Raw genomic sequence first — 20,947 nt, 5'->3', positions numbered from 1 at the left:
TTTTACCAATTTTAGACATTTTTGGCTTGGTTTCTTCACATTTCAATAATAAGAGAACCCAGCAATTTTTCTATTCCAAGCAAATCAGTAAAGTAAATTATTTACTATTGTAGAAGAATTAATGAAAGTTTCGGAAGTAATATAAAAGCTCAATATATATATATATATAAATTACTATATTTAATATAATACTTAAGTCATTTACTAGTAAATTTATACCGATTGAAATACATTAAATTTTCAAAAAACTCGACAAGTTAAAGTTAATTAATTCTTCTACTTCTTATAAAATAAATCTACGATTTAAATGTTAAAAAAAAATTAGAAGTAATATTAAAAAATTTTAAAAAAATCAGATTATTTTTTATAATTTAAATAATGATGACAACTATTTCTCTCAGTGCATGGAAATTGGCAAATTGGCATAAATCATGCACGTTGTCTAGAGCATGGGCTTTCATCAGAATGTTTGGCATTGTTGCCAGCGGCGTGCTGGACCAGCCAAATAAAGAAGAAAAGGAAAAGCATTGAAACTATTATCAATGGAGTTTGTGCTTAGCGAAATCAATTAGACCTGGCAGTCAATCAGTCAGTCAGTCAGTCAGTCAGTCAGTCAGCCAGCTGCAGTTGTACTTTGACCCAGTCGCTCGAAATTTAATCCGCTTATATTTGTACATATCAGCTAATAGGTACTCGATTCCAATTCAATCAGCCTATTGCGGCATTACGACTGGTTCCGACAGCGACTGCGACTGATAAGGCGCTGACTATGAACCCAACACTCATTAAGCAAGCCAACAACAACAACAGCAACTAAATATAATGAAAATCAGAGAACAAAAATCCATGTTCTATTGTGATTGATAGAAAATAATCACACACCTACTCTATATGTAGGTAGACTAAATATGATTGTTCCATAGACTGGCTCATAATTGTTTAGCATGCACAGAGATTAAATAAACGGAAAGTGAAAAATACCTTAACCTTGCCAAATGGAGCGGACTTTAAACAGCCAATGCACGTATATAGCGGCCGGTTGTTTATAGTTCTATTCCCATATAATTAACAATTATATTATTGTTCCTGCAGTTGCACCTTGAAATCTGCACAAGGTTCTGCACAGGTTAAGAGTGCTGCAAAACACAAAACACTCTTCAAAAACACCGTCGCGCATTGATAAGCTCTATATATGTACACATTTATGAAGAATTTATTTATATTGCTATATTTATTTTATATTGAAATTATTTTTATTTCTGTTTTGTTTGCAATTTCGAGCTCTTGTTGTTGTTGGTTGTTGGGCGGCGTTTGGCACAGCTACACACACACACACACCTACACGCACCCACCTTGCTACGTGTTGTGTAACTGAGTGTACTAGAGTGTGTATATGCATGTGTGTGTGTGAGTGTGTGTGTGCAGCCTCTGACAGGCATGCATTTGACCCTTGTGTCTTGATAACCTTCGTAGCTCGTGCCCAGCTCTGGCATTGCAAAAAATATATATATTAAGAATATATATATATATTTATAATATATACAAATGCCAGGAAACATTTGACATTTTGGTTTGCCAAGCGATCTTAATTGAATATGCTTCCAGCACGATCTGTACATTTTTTAAATATTTGTCTAAACAAATAGACCATTTCATATTACTTTAATAGCTGCATAAAACTGAAAATTTATAAATATTAAGAAGTAGACAAACAGAACTAATTGCATGTCTTGGAAACTGAAGATATGGGCATTCCCTTGGCTAATAGGCTCATCGCCAATGCCTAACTTGGACCTTCTTCTCTTTCACAATAAACATTCTGCATCCATTTTATGCAATTCCTTTGATAAAATAATATATTTAAGCTCGTTATATAAGCAGGCTCCTTAATGGTTCCCATTCTCCAAACGGACAAATAAATAAATAAATGATTAACATAATGTGGTTTGGTGGTTACATTTTTATACAACGAAAACAAAAAACAAAACTGCAATAGTCAGGTGTGACCGACTAGTAGATACTCTGATATTTGTGCTGGGCCTGTTCTAGGGATTAGATCAAACCAAACGAAATTTGTTAAATTTATTCAAATAACTGAAACTTGATACCGATTTAAATCGATTTGATATAACAGAAAATAGAAGTTATCGATTATTTGAAAGACCGATTTGTAACTCTTATAGGAACCAAGATAGACGCAACAGAGATTGACGCTACGGACAGATGGATTTCGAACAAACGCCACGGCTATTGAAGCTGATCGAGAACATATATATCTAATGAGGTCGGCCAAGGCTTCTTTTGTCCTTTACACACATTTAACGTAACCAACATACCCCAAATAACCACTTCCATAAGAATTCAGAGTATAAAAAGTGAAGCAAGAAAGGGGTAAACCCCATTGGCATAGCTCAAAATTTATTGCTCTGCACTGTTTGACTTATTAAACGCAGCTAGGCATGAATATTGTGACCAATATTGTGAGATGCTCTATCACACACACACACACACACACACACTCACACACAGGTAGGCAGGTGGGCTGGCACATTGGAAATATGCTTTGAGCCACAATTTGCATTTGTTGCTCGCTCGCACGCCAAACATAATTGTGACTTCTCTTCTGGCCAGGGCAAAGGGCTTCGATGAGTCGCAAACCCAATCAATTTTTCGGTTGCCACTGGCAACGTGGAATTTGTTAATTCAATGTTTATTTTACATCCACCTAACGCCCCCAGGAGCCGGGTAAACTCCAAGCTGCAGTCGATCAGCGGGCGTGGACTGTCTGTCTGTGCCTCGAAAGCGAATCCACTGGCTTCCTTATGTAAATGGGCGCGCACAGCCGTTGGGGCTCAGTTGCTTCTGTTCCACGAACCTCGACAGTTCTAAGGACATTCTAACCATTCCGGTAAGGTTTTCCTCTACTATCAGCTCGAAGCGCACGTGATTTAGTTGCGTATTTCCGCATTTTTGCCAATTTGTGTCAATTGTTTGGGACTGTGAAGTGGAAGTGGAAGTGGAAGTGGAAGTGGGTGTGGCAGAAGCTACTCAGGGCGAGCGTAGTATCGCCCACTTGGAGTGTTCGGTGTATTCCCAACGATAATTTCATGAGTATTCAATTGAAGCTCAATCAGTTAACAAGTACATTTTCATATTGTGGCCCTCAACGACGAGTTTTGGATAGCTTTGAAGAGAAGTGAGTGCAAATTATATCCCTATATGAGTGGTTCGTGTCTGCGTGTTTGTTTTTCTTCTTCTTACGTTTCTTTTTTTGGTCTGTTGAAAAGATTTATGGGATTATTAAAGAAGCCCTTGACTACCCTCAAAAAAAAGCTCTGCAAAATACTAAGTCACGTTGCTTGAGATTTAGTAATTGAATTGGTGAAAATATATTAGTCACAACTTAACTGACGCCTATCTAAACTGTTTTAGTTGCCAAACATATTTTCCCAAGTTACAAATTACAATTATTATTAACAACACTTATATTAACAACAATAACAAGTGATTGATATAAGTAATCTTAACTTTTGTTTGAATTAAACTTTCAAGAAATATGAATTGATATCAAATACTGTTTACCCAACTTCTGTTGGGTTTTATTAAGCAATATTAATATTTTGTCTGTTGCCCAAGCAAGTGATGAAAAGGTATAGAACTATTTATCATTTGGTGGAATAGAAAATGCTTGTTTTTAATATGTCATCAATTTCAAATTTGATATAGTCAATTGATTTAGCTCCATGATAAAAATCAATTTTAAATTTAGTTTCTTATAAGATGAGAAGAGAAGAAAATATAATAATAATAATAATAATAATAATAATAATAATAATAATAATAATAATAATAATAATAATAATAGTAAAAATAATAACAATAATAATAATAATAATAATAATAAAAAAAAATAATAATAAAAATAATAATAATAATAATAAAAATATTTTTTAATATAAAATTGTTTTTTTTTTAAAGATACTTCTTAAAAAGCAGAACAATTATCTAACAAAACTTTTTTTTAACAGAAATATCTAAGATATTCAATATGGAGAGACTTGTGTCTATAAACGTTAAAGTCGGTCTACACCAACTGCAGAATACTAAGAGCTAAATTGATAGAAGTAATCAATGTTGTGTTGACCTCCTCAGCACCTGCTAAGCTTGCTATCTCGAACATATAGATATACATATATATATATATAAGAAATGAAAATGAAAAGTATAAAGCTAGAAAGTGATATACCCTTCTTTAACTTCTTCAATGAGTATATAAAAATGGACAATTGTATGAAGTCGGGCTTGCGAGGGTTTCTTAAAAGTTATGTAGGAACAAGTCTAATATGGAAGGCAATCTATAATTGCCTAAGCAGGACAATTGATAGTTATATTATATATAAACATAGAATATAGTCTGATAAGACAAGATTCATTAGCAGATTGAATTATTCTCCTCATACTCCTCCTCCTCCTCCTCCAAATATTCAGATCATTATCATATTTGTTCGCATTACGTTTGACAGTCGAAAGAAGTTTGGACGCTACATAAAATCCGTCTATTTATGACAGCTTTATGATTATGTCTTTATGTCGACCCCAATCTGAGCGAAGCAGTCGCACTAGGCATGGCCAAAATAGAGAAAGTAGAATCGCATGGGCACAAGAACTCGGGACAGATTGCATGCTAAGCCACAGTCGTGACATCGTAGTCCTCGGCACATGTAAAAAAATCTATTAAATTTTGTTATTGTATCTATAAATGAAGTCCACAGAGCATAAGGAGCTCAAAATTAGAAGACGACCCAAAGACGAACAAAAAAAACAAGACTTCATTCGTGTCAAAAGAAGTTTCAACAACGAGCCACATAAAACGCAAGAAAAGAGTCCAAAAACGAAAAACAACTATTTTTGTTTATTAATATAAATACGCCGAAGACAAGGGAATTATAATGCATATTGTTGCTGGGCAAATCAGAAAAAAACTGCAATGGGGCAAAGGGGCGTGAGGCATGCGACATGGGGCATGGGTAACACACAAAGTTTGCTGTCCTGGTGACAAACGGTGTCAGCCCAGCTGTGGAGGGGGCGGCGGGCGAGAATTGTATTGTCAAGTGGGCGATGTTTCGCATAGGAATATCATTGACTAGATGATAAAAAGGGGAGCTTGTTTATTTATGAGCGCTAAGCATAAAAAAATAGCTTCGCTTGGCGCAGCTGTCATGACGACCGGATATGGCAAAATAGTCGGCCGTCAGCCCGGGCAGAGTTAATAAATCAATTTGGACAAAGTTATCGAGCATTTAGGCGTAGGCGGCAAAGTTCTGCAAAAGTTTTGCTCACACGCAAACCGCAAACAATTTCACGAGCCGACTTTAACATCCTCTGCCACTACTCTCGCTGTCTGTCCCCCTTTCAGATGCAAGCGTATCGCGATAACTTTAAGCAAACGCCTTGCCCATCGGCCGTCGACCTGCCGGTGCCATCAGCGGCAACAGCCACAACCACGCGTTTACCCTTCTCTCGCAATCGTGGGCGTGGCGAGCCAGCGACCAGCAATCCAATCAACAGCAGCAACATCAGCAACGGCTCCGGTGCCATCACGCCCAGAATGCTGAGCCCAGCACCGGGTGGACCGGGCGGGTCAGCGGCGGACTGCTCTACCAATGCGCTGCTGCGCCAGAATCAGGAGCTGCGCCAGCGACTGGCCGACGAGTCGCACAGCTATCGCAAGCGCTTGGACACGTACAAGCAGGCCCAGCACAATCAGGCCAATCTGGTTAGCCGCCTGCAGTCCAAAATACAGCAGTACAGGCAGCGCTGCAGCGATCTCGAGGACCGCATGCACGACACCATCAAGCCGACGACTACAATGCCCTGTCCGCCCAAGCTGACAACGGGTCCAACTGCAAACCAGGTGCTGGTGAGTAGGCGTCCAATAAGAAGAGCAGCTTTTAGCTAAGATGACTCATATATATAATATAATATATAAATATATATGTAATATATATTTGGGATAGGGTATACGTAGTCGGGCAAGCACTTTTGCTTGTTTACATTTATTGTTTTGCATAATTTTGAATGCTTGTCTCGATTATCATTGTTAACAGTGCTCGACCTCGCTGACTTTAGGTCAGAGCAGCCTGCCGTGCAGCTCATCGCTAGACTCGCCACCGCCAAGCTGTGGACGCGATTACTTGCATGACGACGTCAGCAGCAGCGAGCTGTGCCGCAAGCTGGAGGAGGAGCACAATCGCTGCGAGCAGATTGTGGCGCAGAACAATGCTTTGCGTCAGCAGCTGGAGGAATCGAATCGCACCAACGAGGCGCTGACGAATGATTTGCAAAAGTTGACCAATGATTGGGGCAACATGCGCGACGAGCTGCTCATCAAGGAAGATGAGTTCAAGGAGGAGGAGCAGGCCTTCAAGGACTACTACAACAGCGAGCACAATCGTCTGCTGAAGATGTGGCGCGAGGTGGTTGCGGTCAAGCGCGCCTTCAAGGACATGCAGAGCGCCATGAAGGCCGAGGTGGCCAAGATGGGCCAGGAGATCAATGGCGTTAGCAAGGACATCAACTGCTCCAACTCATCGGTGGCATTTGCCCTGCAACAGGCCAAGCGTGCCGCCGACGATGAGCTGAAGCAATCGCGTCGCAGCAACGATGAGCTGCAGGCGCAGCTGGCCACGCTCAAGGTGCAGTACGAGAGTGCACGGCATGAAATTATGGAACGGGATCAGCGATTGCTGGAGCTGATGAATCAGCTCAAAAAGCTGGAAGACCGCTGCGCTCAGGCCGAGTCGCATGCGGCATTGGCTAATCGCTACAATGATGAAATCGAGAGATTGAACAATTCCATGCGCGAGATCGCACAAGCTGTCGTACAAGATGCCGAGATCGCTGATCGCGAAGCAGACGCCGAGGTCAACAGTGCCATGCAGCACATGCATCTGACGCGTGATGCCGCCTCCGTAGCGGGTGGCGCTGCCAATACCGCCGGCGCCGCTGGTGGCAAATCGCCAAGACGCAATTCGACTCGCGCCTCCCAGGCCTTTGCCGAGGGCACCATTTCGGCTGTGCAGGCGGCGCTCCACAAATACCAGCTGGCTCTGCATGACATGCAGGTCAAGTTCCAGCAGAGCAGCGAAACACTGCGCAGCACTCGCACCCAGTTGGACACCAGCGAGGGCACCAAGCAGCTGCTGACCAGCAAAATGCAGCAGCTGACCGAAAAGCTGGACGCCAGCAATTCGAAGCTCTCCGAGCTGCTGCAGGAGCGCGAGAGTCTGCAGAAGTCCTTGGATGAAGTGCGTGTCCAAAAGCAGCAATCCGAAATGGGTCGTGCGGATCTAAACAATGCGGTGAGTGGGTGTCAGAGTTGATAACAGGTGTTGATAAGAGCAACAAACAGTTCTCGCCCAGACGTACTTATTAGAAAAAAAAAACAGCTCACAAAACATTAACTGAGCTTAAGCTCTGAGCTGTAGCAGAGATATACTATATAGTAGGATGTCATTGATATATCTTATTTATATATTATTGTCTTATTTATATTATCTTATTTATATATAGAATATACTAAATTATGGCTTAGCAAAAAAATTGATTTCGTGTCTTTTTTTGAGTTCTATAAAGTTTTTGTTCATATTTAGGTATAAGATTTAAGAAGCTACTAGAAACTAAGAATTCCGAGACTTGACTTAATTAAGTTATATAAAAAATTATATATAATATATACATATATATATATATATTTTTTTTTTTAATTCATAATATTGAATTATTCGATTTCAACTGAGTAAAACACGTGTCCAAGCGTATTTTTTATAAAGTGTTAGGATTTCTTATAAATAAATTTTTCTAACTTTCGAACTGATCTATATATATTGAATACTACATAAGTTACTTATATAAAAAAAATATTTATATATATTTAAAATTCATATATAAAATTCAATGCAGATATTTTAATTTTTTCTAAAATGTTAGGATTTTTTATAAATTTACTTATGTTACTTTCGAACTGATCTACATATATGAAATACTAGAGCTATGCCGATAATCTATATGCATTTGCCGGGTACAGTCGGCAGACTAGATTATATATTTTGCCGTCTCGACAGAAATCAATTATACATGCTATATATGTAACGTTGTGGATGGGTTTTTGAGCTGAGCCGTGACTCGATGACAACTGAATAATGAGAATCCGGGTTCGAGTCCCTAGGCTAGCCCAAGCCTTTCATAATGTCTGGCAGACAAACTTTATGACTAATCTATATAAATATATATTGTAAATAATCATAATCATATTTCAGTTTGAGAATCTCAGCGGAGACTTTGAGAAGTTACAGTTGAACTATGGCAAGCTGCAAAAGCGAATCGATTCCATGGAGGAAGATAAGAAGGCAGTCGAGCTGGAGATACAGCGTATACTCAAGGACAAGAATATAACTGAGCTGAATTTGAGGTAAGCTTCAACCATATATAGCTATATAAAAGACAGTTAGATATGTGCTCTACGTAGATCCGAGGAGGATCGCAGCAGTCGCTTGCGGGAGGAGACGATTTCGTTGCGCGAGGAGCTAAATCGCGTTAGTCTTAATCGGGATCTGCTGGAACAGCAGCGCATCGAGTCGGACAATTTGATCAATTTGCTGGAGAAGCAGAAATGCGATCTGGAATACGACTTGGACAAGCTGCTGCTGGACAAATGTGATCTGCAGGAAAAGCACGAGAAATTGTCCAACAACAATTGCTCCACAAGCGACGAGCTGAAGTCCGTGCAGAACTGTCTGCTGGAGGCCCAAGAGGAGCGTAAAAAGCTGCGCGTGCAGGCCGCGGACCAGGCCAGTGAAATTGGCGAGCTGAAGAAGGAGCTGGCTGTCCTGGACAAGGCGCGTCTGGAACTGGAGACCGACAATCTCTCGTACAGCGAGAAGCTGAAGTGCTTGCAGCTAGAGAAGGAGAAGATCCTGCAGGACCTGGCTTGCATGACACGTGAGAAATGCGATGTGCATAACCAGCTGACCGCCATGTGCCGCAAGAAGGAGACGATCAACGAGGAGCTAATGCGCACGCGCCAGCGCCTGGAGCAAACGACAGAAACCAACAGTCGGCTGAATCGCAACATCGAGGACATGGTCAAGGACGTGGAGGAGAAGCAAGTGGTCATTGACTTGCACGAGAAGGACACGCATCGCCTCAACGAGCTGCTGGCCGCACTGCGCTCCGAGAAGGAATCTCTGGAGACGGTGCTATTCGATACCAATACGACACTAGAGGCCGTCGAAGAGAAACGCAGCCAGCTGGAACGTGATCTACAGGAGGCGCTGGTCCGAGAGGAATCCCTCAAAAATCACGTGGCACGTTTGCAAAAAGAGCTGGAGGTGTGTCAGCGTAAAGCCCAGGAGACCAAGACGCAACTGCTGAATGCAGCTCGTGCTGCCGAAAGTGACTTCAACCAGAAGATTGCCAATCTTCAGACAGCCGCCGAGGATGCAGCTAAACGCCATGGAGACGAGGTGCTGCAGCTACGCAATGCTCTTGAGAAGCGCATGCAGCAGGCATTGCAGGCACTGCAAACCGCCAAGGATGATGAGATCGAGAAGTTGCAGGAGCGCATAGCCGCCTTGCAGGCGCACATCGAGAGCGTGGTGCAGCAGCACGAGGAGACGCTGATTCGCGCAGAGAACGAGAAACAGCAGGCGCTGCTCATGGCCCATCGCGACAAGCAGGCGGTGGCCGAACGCCTCGAAGCGGTCTCTCGGGAGCTGAAGACCGAGCAGGAGTCACTGGATCGCAACAAGCGCGAGGCCAATGCTCGCGACGAGAAACAGCGCGCGGCCATAGCTCAGCTCAAGGATGAGATGGTGCACATGCGCACCAGAGAGGAGGAGCACAAGTAAGACTGTCCAGTCCCTCCTTTCACTCATCTTTCTAAATATTTATTCTCTCCCAGAATCAAGCTCGAGGAGTGTATACGTAAGCAAGAGCTGCAATTGAACAGCATGCGCGAGGAACGCGACACTCTGTGCCGACTAAGCGAGGAGTTCAAAATGGACATACGACTAAAGGAGGACAAAATGGAGGCAACCAACAATGAGCTGCAGGATGCGCTACGCAAGACCAAAGAAGGTGGGATCTATAAGAGAATTGACTTTACATTTTTACAGACAAGATGAGTTTTTCCGATCTTGAGGTCTTACCCCGAATCGAAAAGAAAAGGAAGAGGGTTATAGAGTAAGATCAGGAGTAAATAATATAAAGCACAGGCCTTTGACGTACTGCAGCCAAATCTGATATTAGAATGGACTTTTCATTTTAGGGCTTAGGATACTTAGTTCACCTGCTAAATAAGCCAAAATATTTTGCCTGTCCTTTCAGGTGAGGGCTACATTGACAGCCTGCGCAAGGAGCTGACCGACAGCCGACGTCAGCTGGCGGATAGCAACATTGAGCGCGACAAGTACTCCAGTAGCAACAAGGAGCTGCGCGATCATGTCAAGCGTGTTGAGAGCGCCAAGCGTGAGCAGGCGCGTGCAATCGAGGAGGCGCTTCAGAAGATTAACAATCTTGAGGAAGCCAAGAACTCATTGGAGATAGAGCGCACACGTGTGAGCACCATACTCAAGGAGACGGAGAACAATTTCACAAAGACCACACAGGAGCTGAATGCCACAAAGTCGGCATTGCAAAAGACGCAAATGGAGTTCGCCCAGAAGGACGAGGGTGGCAAAGAGCTGCAGACTAAGCTGGCGGCTGAAATTGAGCTGAAAGAGCGTGCGCAGCAGGAGCTGTGCCAGATCAAAAAGCAGCTGGCCGATCTGGAGGCAAATCTGTGCGCTACGCGCCAGGAATTGGGTCGTGCACGCTGTCACAACAACCAGGAGGAGCATCGGTTCCATGCACGCGAACAGGAGTTGGTCACGCGCATGGAGGAGGCGCGTGGTCGCGAGAAGCGTTTGGAGGATCAGAAACACAATCTAGAGGTTTGCTTGGCGGATGCCACGCAGCAAATACAGGAGCTGAAGGCGCGTCTGGGTGGCGCCGAGGGTCGCATCAGGGCATTGGATGAGCAGCTGGCCTGTGTGGAACTGCATAAGCGCAACACAGAGCACAAACTGAGCTCCGTGGTGCACACGCTGCGCCGCATTGCGGGTATCCAAGTGGATGGCAGTGTCAATTTGTCGCATCGCTTGCTAAGTCCTTCGCGCCGGTTTAGTCCTTCACGTAGCGTTGGCGAATATGACACACGCAGCACATCACAATGTCCCGATGCGCCCGTCGATGTTGATCCCGATCTGGTCCGAAAGGGCGTGCGCAATCTGATGCATCAAGTGGCCCAGCTGGAGCGCGAGAAGGACGACTACAAGTCCCAGCTGGGGGCGGCCAAGAAACAGCTGCAAGATGCCGCCGATCAGCAACTGCGTTGCGATGCCAAGCTGGGCAAACTTCAGGCCATTCTGCGCAACTTGCAGGAGGAGAAGAGCAATCTGGAAACCGATCGGAAAATGAAAATCTCGGCTATGAATGCGCTCGAGGAGAAGCTGAAGCAGCGCACCGATGAGTGCCAAGTGCTGCGCGAGCGCGTTGCCCAAACCGAGATGCAGCTGTCCGCCACATCCGAGGAGAACGCCCAAAACGAAGATCGTCTGGAGAAGAGCCGTCAAATGTGCGGCAAGCTGGACAATGAGAAACGCATGCTGCAGGAGGAGCTGGCCAAGGTGGAGGGACGCGCCAGTAAGCTAGACTTGCAGCGTGTCGCCATGGAAGGGGATCTAACGCGGCTGCAAATGGCGCTGCAGGAGAAGGACTGCAACATTAGGCAAGTGTCTGAACGGCTGGATACCCAAAATCGTGCTATGGCTCAACTGGAGGATCGTTGCACCTCCCTCAAGTCCACAGTGGATCAGCTCAAGGAGCGTCTGCAAAAGAGCGCTGTCAGTGAGACTCAACTGCGCGGCGAGATCAAGACGTTGCAGAAGGAGCTGTCCGAGCAGGGTCATTGCTCGCAGGCCAATGAGGACAAGGTTAAGCTGCTCCAGAAATCACTGCAAACGACGGAGAACGAGAAGCGCATATTAACGGAGCGTCTGGACAGCGCTCAAACCAATCTGAACGAGCTGCGGCGCAGCCAGCAAGCGCAGCTCGATGGCAACCAGCGGCTACAGGAGCAGGTTACGGATCTCGAAGTGCAACGCTCGGCGCTCGAGTCACAGCTACGCATTGCCAAGTGGAATCAGGAAAACGGCGACAAGGACGCCGTCAACGGGAATGGAGGCGGCGGTGGCAGTCGCGAGGAAGAGGAACTAAGCCGCCAGCTGAAGTCATCGCAGCGAGAGAAATCCGAGCTGCGCAGCAAGCTGCAAACACTGCAGGACAAGGTGAAGCAGCTGGAATGTGACAGAAAGAGTAAATTTGCTGGTGGCAACGCCTATGATCGGGCTGAGAAATCGAGCTCCTATTATGGAGGAGGCGGCGCTGGCGATGCCGGAGAGTATGATTCCAATCGTTATGACGCCGGCACTGGGGGCTCCTATAGTTGTGGCCTTGATCACAGCGTCATTGAGCAGGAGACGCGCGACTTGCGCTTAAAAGTGCGTCGTCTGGAGACGTTGCTGGCGGAAAAGGAGTCCGAGTTGGCGCGCTGCAAGGCACGTATGCATGACAGCTCCAAGTGCATGGATGGCATGGACGCGGATCGCTATCGCAGCGCCCAAATGCATGCTGAGAAGTTGCTAGATGCTCGCGAACAATCCCACAAGCAGCAGGTCCTACGACTCGAGAACCAGGTGAGCCCATGCCCAGTTCCATGAGTACAATCAATTTGCAATTGCAATCTCCATTCCTCCCACAGATCTCAATGCTGAGAGAGCAACTGGCACAAGAGGCTAAACGGCGACAGCAGTACATTCTGCGTAGCTCCAAAGCTAATCGAGAGATGCAGCATCTGCGCAGCACATTAGGCGATTCCCTGCGGAATGTCTCCCAGCATCCAGTGGATACCCATTTGCTGGAAAGCGAAAGTAGACGGTTGGTAGAAACATGAAAATCTCATTGAAAGATAATCGAATTGGTTGGCTTTTTCAGCTTGGATTCTGCAGTGTCCATGAGTCTGCCACCGTCGACGTGCCGTGATTACGATCGTGATTAATGGATAGTGCAATCGCGTTGTCATCTGGTAACTTGATCCCGCCAAGACGTAACGTTCACTGCCAGCGTAAGGCAAAGTACGTGCATTTATTTTGAGGCAAACGCTTTAGATTACTAAAGATATCGTAATTAAATAATATTTAGTTCACCAGCATCTGCATTCATAAACCTTGAAGTGCTTCAAGTACAATTCTAGCTGTTCATTGTCTGCCTTGTAGACAATCGAATATAGTGCGTTCCATTATCTCGCATCCTGAATTGGATATTCATTTATGACACAAAAAAACATATTTTACAATATTATACATTAAAGGGTCACAAGTTCCGCTACTCCTCGAAAGGTAGGAGAGCAAAGAACTGCATTAATATCATATATGAGCTAAAAACCAATCACATAATAATTTCAATAACATTGTATGCATTGATATTGACATGGACACATAGTCGGCACAACAACACATTCAACTTTTAACATACATACATTTTAAATACAGTTTGTGTTCAACAACTTACAGCATATTTTATAAACTATATACAAAAATAAACACGTCCAATAACACTTTAAAAGTGCGTTTTATTTATTTTTTTAACAGTCTCTCCAAGCACTCAACGACGATTTTCATATTCGCCTTTTGTTCGGACAGCTTAGCCACTTCACCGACAATGGCATAAAGGGCTTTCGATTTGCCTTTTTGGTATTGCTGCACAGTTTTTGGCTGATTTGCGATTGCCTCGCGGCAATAAGCCTCAATGGTGTTCAGATCTGAAATCTGTTCCAAATTGTGTTGTCTAATAAGCTGCAAAGCAAAGCGTAACAATATATATTTAAGGCTTTGTATTCTTTAACTTTTAAGTTTTCTTACTTGGCTGACATCAGCGTCTGGATTCGTGTGTAAAAGTGGAATAAGTTGGCGAGCTGCTTGCAAATTGATGTGCTCAGCATGTAACGATTTTAAGATGTCCTTCAAGGCGTTGGCATTGATGGCGCTGAAATTAAAACATTTACATAAACTGAAAACATATATGTACATAGATTACATACCAATCTGCTATGTCCAAACTAAGCTTGTTGCAGTACGACATTAAATCGTTAATAAGAAAATTGGTTACAACTTTGGTTGGCATATCAGGTAGACTTTTGGTGATGTTTACAAAATGTTCCAGCAGGATAGGTTCGTTCTTACAAAATAAACATTAATAACAATATTTGCTAAAATAACTCCCACTCGATAGAGCTTACCACCAAAATTATAGCTGCCTCCGCATTAAGTTTATAATATTCCATAAGGCGTTGACGTGTATGTTCAGGCAATTCTGGTAATTCTTCACTTAGGGCTGCTACCGATATTAAGTGTTCGGTTGACCTTGCACCTGGCTTGAGATTAACATGTAATGGTGGCAAATTGGGCTCCGGCATAAAGCGATAGTCCTGTAGCACTTCTTTATCTCGCATTGCAATTGTGCGTCTGTTCTCTGCATCCCATGAGCGCGTTTCATTTGTTACCACACCGCCCTCGGCAACGAGCTCCAACTGACGATTGATTTCATATGATATTGCCTGGGATATGCTGCGCACGGAGCCAATGTTTTTGACCTCTGTGCGTACCCCGAAAGGATCGCCCTCCTGGTGTATTGATATATTGGCATCTACACGCAGTGCGCCCTCTGCAAAAGCAAACTTAAACAAGTGTTTCGGCAGTTGTATTAGGCACTTACCCTCCATTTTACAGCTACAGGTCTGTAGTCGTCTCAATATAAGCATCAACTCTTTCACTAATGAAGCAGCCTCCTCGCCAGTCTCCAAATCTGGGCCAAAGACCAGCTCCATTAACGGCAGACCAGCTCGATTCAAGTCCACTAAGCTTCTCTTGAGCTGCTCGTCGTGCAACGATTTGCCACTGTCCTGTTCCAATTGTAATTGTAACAAGTTGACAGATTTATAGTAAATCTTTTTGCCCGGCGTTATGACTGGAAATGTCATTACACCATTATTTGCCAGCGCGGCGCGTTGTTGTGTAATTTGGTATCCATTCTAAGAAAGTTCAAAGGATTTACATTGCATTTGATGTGATTACGCTGACTGCTCACTGGTAAATCTGCATAAAAGTAGTGCTTCCGATCAAACATGGACACCTCGTTCACCCGGCAGCCTAGTGCCAACGCAGTTTTTATACCAGACTCTACGCATTTTCTATTGAGAACCTTAAATAGATTGTGCTCCTTATTAGTATCCGCTAAGAATTAACTGCAAATCTCACCGGTAGAGTTCCTGGTATAGACGCATCAAAGTATGCAACTGCTGTATTAAGAGGTGCTCCAAAGCTGGTGGCACTGCCGGAGAATAGTTTTGAAGCACTTGCAATCTGTGCGTGCACCTCCAAGCCAACGACACTTTTCCATTTCCTGCATGAAGCATAAACGTATTCAAATAAGAGATGTGGGAATTTCTAAGCAATCAAATATTTTTATTTTACTTCTTTGCCGCATTGGCCAATTTGGGTTGCGTTGACAGTCGACGCACAATAATATAACTTCCCATTGTTAGATTTCTTGACCGGCTGAGATTTGATAATAGCAACAGCTGAGCTCCAGGTGTACTGCTTAACACCAATAATAGATATTCCCTCTACTCTATTGACTTAATCAAAAAATCGATAGAAGATGAAACAGCTGTTTTTTTTTAAGGAATCGAATTTTTGCCTGTAGACCGAATCTATAGCAATACTCGCTTAACATCTGATTATATGTTTATTGCTGCATCAATAATAGCGCGATTTTCCTTGAAAAGAAAATTTCAATCATGCTTTCTATGTCAGATCTTCATACTCATTTTGTATTCCATCAACAGAAAGAATATCCTCAATGCAAAGACAGACTGTTAAAAACAGCTGACATTGGTTAGCGTGTCACGAATCAGCCGTTTAGTATCGATAATTAGCATTTACTTCCGATATTTGTGGTACTTACGATAAATCAAAATATCACGAAGGCGAAGTGGGCTCCACTGGAAGAACATGGAAAAGTTGAACATTACTGCTAAACCAAGGTAGAAAAACACGAAATAACCTTTTTAATAAAACATGTGAAAAAGATGAAACTAGAGGTAAGTTCAACTTTCGCATTGGCCAACGCAACAGGCAGTTTAAATACACTTGCGAAAAATGTGATGCAAATTTTTGTATATCACAGTTGACAACAACGACGACGAAGAAGAGAGAAAAAAGCACACGCAGCGCAGCAAAAGCAAAAAACACGACCAAGAGACCACGACAACTTCGACAACTACGACGACGACGGCTACAAAATACTTGGAGTTGTGACCACTACCAGGTCGCTACGCCAACGTGCAGCTATAGGTTAAAGGCAGAAAAACAAAGGCGACAGATGCAAGTAAGGAGCTAATGCTGAAAAATCAATCAAACAACCAACACACCACATGCTGTCCGTTGTTACCACTCCAAATAACTAAAGCACCAAAATGGACTTCGATAGGATTATCTGCGGCTTGGAGTCAAACCAAACACTTGAGAATGAGGAAGCAAAAAAGAAACTTGTTGAAATTTTCACCCAAAGTAAGTAAACGCCAATTTACAAATATCCTAATACTATTTGAATTTCCTACATCTACATAATAGATAGGGAACAATGGCCAGTGCGCTATATGCTCGACTACTACATAAACACTGGCTCAATGCGCATTATGGAAGTGCTGGTGAAGGCACAGCCGCCACACGATAGCTACATATTCGATCGCTTAGACGACTGGCTCAAGCAACAACAATTTCGCGTACAGGCGCTGAACGTATTTTGTTTTATTGTGCGACGCCATCCCACTTGGTTGCACAAAATCGAGAAGCATCGCCTTATAAAAAGTATATTCAAGTTGTTGATGGTAAGTGTATTTGATAAAGATTTTTATTATCGTTATATATGTGTGTCATGTTTATAATCCTTGCAGCACGAAAAGGATATTGTGCCATTAATGAGCGCTCTTCTGTGCATAATTACGCTGTTACCCATAATCCCGAATTCAGTGCCGAATTTTTTGAACGATTTGTTTGAAGTATTTGGGCATTTGGCTTCGTGGAAATTTCAAAACCTGAATAAGTTACCAGACGAAAAGGTCGTGCATCTACAGTTGGGCTTGCAAATGCTTTTCCATCGGCTATATGGCATGTATCCGAGTAGTTTCCTTAATTATCTGTCGGAGTTCATCAAGAAGGACAAGGGTAGTATTTTCCAGCATACGATCAAACCGTTACTGAACACTGTGCGCTTGCATCCGATGCTATTGACGGCTACCAGTGAAACGGAGGTAAGCAACCAGCGATGGAAGGAAATGGAGCCGCATGATGTGGTCATGGAATGTGCACATTTGTCGCTACCCGTGCTGCATCCCGACTCCACATGCGAGGATATTACTTCCACTTATCCATGTAGCACGCCCAGCTTTAGTCGCATGACCTCGACCACATCCTACAGCGAACAGCATAACAACGTTAGCAATCAGTCCAACCACCAGCATCTAACTGGGGCACCAGTTAGACGCTTCGAGTCAAATATAGCGGATACCAACAATACCCCAATCTGGAGTCCACATAACGAAATAGCACCTGCTACCGCCAGCTCTGCTATGCCGCTGACCCCTACGCCGTTTATAGTGCCGCCCAGCAGCACTGCTCAGCTGCTTGTTGCCACAGGTTCCTCGCCGCCAGAGGCGGCTGTTGAGGCTACTCCGGAGACAACGCCATTGAAGGATTTGCGCGACTTTAAGCAACAACAAAAACAGCAGCAGGTGCCCAACTCACATACGGTACGCGCTATCTTTGCTAATAGTCAACCTTCCTCTCCCATGCGTAAGGATCACCAAAGCCAATTCCACTTTCCTGACTTAAGCAAGATTCAGCCGACGGCCGAACCTCCTCAGCTTTCAGATGCATTGCTCACGGGTGGTCCGAATACTGCAACGATGATAAACTCTGAGACCAAGGATCTAAATGTCAGTGTCTGTGGCGAATGCAGCGAAACAGATCGTAATCTTTGTAGCGATGGTGGCCTTCATATGCCTACCAACCGTAGCATTCATCAACTGGCCAAGGGCGTTAAGCGAAGAAATCGAATGGCAAGTTATTGCTGCAATGAGAGCAGCTTTACCAGCGGCTGGCCAAGTACGACGTCCACGAAGTGGACAACAATACCGAGACAAACGGAAAACGAAATGCGTCGTACTAAGTCGTGCTCAGCTTTGCCAGGTCTACAGCAACTGCACGATGATGACGATGAGGCCGATTGTCTGACTCTGCAACAAAATAATGGCAATGGGAATGGAGTGCATAATGACGTGCAAACACAAAAGACTGTGCTGGCTGGTACCCGACTGCAACGCAGCGGTCGAGTGCTGGCCATGGGAACATCCAAAATCGTGACCGGCAATGCGTACAAGACGAAGGAGGTGCAAACAGTGGAAGTGGTGCCGTTACACTATGAAGATTTACTCTTTGAATTGTTGCGTGAGTGCAAGGAGCAGCGCAATAAGTACGATAGAAGTCAATTGTATCCGCAGGACATACTCGATCAGTACATAATGCGCTCCATACACGCCAAGGAGAGCTGCGATCCGTCAAGCAATCTCGTTCCGCTGCAGGAGCAATGGCAGCTGATGTGCTTACAGTTGCTATACGAACGTTATCGTCGTAGCATTCATGCCGAGCGTAATCGTCGCTTGATGGGACGAAGCCGCGATAAGCGTAGCCTGGAAATGGAGCGAGATCGTTTGCAGGAACAACTGAAAAACTTTGATGTAAAGAACCAAGCTCTTGCTGCTAGAATTGACTTGGGCATTCGGCAATCTAATGAGCAGCTAAGCAGCTACATCCAACAGCTGGCCGACCTGAAGTCAAAATATCAATACGAGCTGGACCAAAATAAGTGTCTACGGCAGGCGAATGACGATTTGCAGACTCGTCTTAATGCCGAGATGTTGCAGCGCAAGGAGATGAACTACGAAGTGGAGTCGCTTCGCGGTAAAATCTTTACCATGACCACAGAATTGCAACATGCTCAACAGCAAGCGGATCTTGGACAACAGTACAAACAGGAGCTAGCGCGCCTGGAGGCAGAGTTTATTATCATGGGCGAGGTGCAGGTGCGTTGTCGGAATCGACTGGCTGAAATCGATAGCTATCGTTCACGCGATGAGGAGCTAAAATTGCTGCAAGAGAGTTTTAATGCTGAACTAAAAGGTGAGCTTTAGGTATATAGAAGGTACGCCAAACTGATCACAATTTTCTCAATAGATCTGAAGCATAACCTAGACGAAAAGACTTCTCTACTCGAAAGCACCAAGCACAAAATCAGCGAACAACTGGTTAAGTTGGATAACAACGATAAGGTTATTGTGGAGCAGAAGCGCTTGCTGCACACCGTCAAGGAAGAATATGAGGAAAAGTTTAAGGTAAGCATCTCAACTCATAACTCACGGTCAGTGCCATAATGCAATCTGTGCTCTTGCAGTCGGTAAACAAAAAATATGACATTCAAAAGAAGATCATCATACAAATGGAGGAAAAGCTCATGTTGTCACTGCAACATCCGCAGAGTGTTGTCGGACACACAACGTGCTCGCCAGATACTGACCGAACTGGTAAGCCTTTATATAGACCCGATGAATTTTATTTTGTTCACGAACTTATATTATGCCTCGATTCACAGATATTGCCTCATCCATGGAACGCAATTCACCGCTTTCGACGTCGCTGGCATCTAGTGAAAGTCTTTCGGCAAGTCTGCGGTCCACGGAGCTAAAAAATCTGCAACAGCTGCTTGATTCGCCTTCGATTCCCGAAGTATCAACCCTAAGGGTCGGCGGGACTGGCACGAGCTCAGGCACGGGCGTGCCATACGAAGACAATGCGCGCATGCCGGCAATTGACTTGGCCACATCAGCGGGCACTGCTAGTGCCATAAATATAATGCAAACGACAACGACGGCAGCACTGTCGCAAGAATTGGACATGCCAACGACATCTAATCACACACACACCCACCCACATTTACACTTGCAACAGCAACAAGGGCAGCAGCCGAAGCAGCAGCAGCCACCGCACAGTCAGCAGTAACAACTGCAGCAAACAATACGTTTGCAACAGAAAGTACACAAGGCTGTCAATTATATATATAAAAAAAACAACAGAAATGGTCGTCGGAAAAGGCAAGCTTCAACAACTACAAATTAAACATGTATCAAAAATAGCTGCAAATATCTCTTTTTTGTCTCCACTACCAAAAATAATGAATATCGGATTATGAAACGAATTGTTCAGGGTTTTCGCATTCAGTTTAAAAAACTGTAACTAAAGTTAAATAAAACGCAGACTCCGCGCAATAATTATAACGATTATAAACGTTTGAAATTTTAACTTGTTGGCACATTGCAATGTGTTTTGTCGTATAAAATTGTATAAAAACAGAATAAAACGAAAATAGGTTTTGATATGATGAAACATTAAATGAAAATAATTCTTGAGCATATTGATTTCACATTTGTTTGACTGTTGTCGGGCAACGAAGGTACACATACTTTACAAAACACTCAGATATTGTACACTTATTGTTTTGGCGCACAATTTGAAAATTTAAATTTATCTTCTATGCGATACTGCCAACATAAATATATTAAGCTTTGTACACAGCTGGCAGTGCTAAAATTTAAAAAATAGTTTTGGCGCAATAGTTTGTTATTGTTGGTATTGCCAACAGTGAAAGTGTAATCTGTGGATAAAGTTGGCAGCGC

The 20,947-nt window shown here is 43.7% G+C and overlaps 3 protein-coding genes across 5 annotated transcripts; 2 read left to right on the top strand and 1 right to left on the bottom strand.

The window, feature by feature from the left end:
- Nucleotides 1-5,416: 5,416 nt before the first annotated feature.
- LOC111596489 (rootletin) lies at nucleotides 5,417-13,175 on the top strand. Of its 2 annotated transcripts, XM_023310750.2 has the most exons (8): nucleotides 5,417-5,920; nucleotides 6,108-7,361; nucleotides 8,319-8,470; nucleotides 8,528-9,904; nucleotides 9,962-10,137; nucleotides 10,387-12,794; nucleotides 12,860-13,035; nucleotides 13,093-13,175. In XM_023310750.2, exons 1-8 carry the CDS (start codon nucleotides 5,417-5,419, stop codon nucleotides 13,154-13,156), a joined length of 6,111 nt encoding a protein of 2,036 aa, XP_023166518.2. In that variant the 3' UTR covers nucleotides 13,157-13,175. The 2 variants fall into 2 exon arrangements, with proteins under 2 accessions (XP_023166518.2, XP_023166519.2); XM_023310751.2 differs by lacking the exons at nucleotides 5,417-5,920; nucleotides 6,108-7,361 and adding an exon at nucleotides 8,178-8,249.
- A 25-nt stretch (nucleotides 13,176-13,200) lies between these two features.
- LOC111596491 (glutamyl-tRNA(Gln) amidotransferase subunit B, mitochondrial) lies at nucleotides 13,201-15,758 on the bottom strand. Its single transcript, XM_023310752.2, has 8 exons — nucleotides 15,630-15,758; nucleotides 15,414-15,558; nucleotides 15,244-15,357; nucleotides 14,872-15,187; nucleotides 14,396-14,820; nucleotides 14,198-14,334; nucleotides 14,019-14,142; nucleotides 13,201-13,952 (listed from the first exon to the last, which is right to left on the bottom strand). Exons 1-8 carry the CDS (start codon nucleotides 15,692-15,694, stop codon nucleotides 13,734-13,736), a joined length of 1,545 nt encoding a protein of 514 aa, XP_023166520.2. The 5' UTR covers nucleotides 15,695-15,758; the 3' UTR covers nucleotides 13,201-13,733.
- Nucleotides 15,759-16,098: 340 nt separating this feature from the next.
- LOC111596495 (hamartin) lies at nucleotides 16,099-20,565 on the top strand. Of its 2 annotated transcripts, XM_023310757.2 has the most exons (8): nucleotides 16,099-16,258; nucleotides 16,345-16,727; nucleotides 16,791-17,047; nucleotides 17,114-17,950; nucleotides 18,017-19,397; nucleotides 19,452-19,609; nucleotides 19,669-19,798; nucleotides 19,867-20,565. In XM_023310757.2, the coding sequence occupies exons 2-8, from the start codon at nucleotides 16,634-16,636 to the stop codon at nucleotides 20,271-20,273; spliced, it is 3,264 nt and encodes a 1,087-aa protein (XP_023166525.2). In that variant the 5' UTR covers nucleotides 16,099-16,258; nucleotides 16,345-16,633; the 3' UTR covers nucleotides 20,274-20,565. The 2 variants fall into 2 exon arrangements, with proteins under 2 accessions (XP_023166525.2, XP_023166524.2); XM_023310756.2 differs by having other exon boundaries at nucleotides 17,114-19,397.
- Nucleotides 20,566-20,947: the final 382 nt, after the last annotated feature.

The sequence above is a fragment of the Drosophila hydei genome, unplaced genomic scaffold (genome assembly GCF_003285905.1).
Source record: "Drosophila hydei strain 15085-1641.00,03,60 unplaced genomic scaffold, DhydRS2 tig00008121-arrow-pilon, whole genome shotgun sequence".
NCBI lineage: Eukaryota > Metazoa > Arthropoda > Insecta > Diptera > Drosophilidae > Drosophila > Drosophila hydei.
The sequence above is the reverse complement of the archived record's forward strand: the minus strand, read 5'-3'. Positions and strand labels throughout refer to the sequence as shown.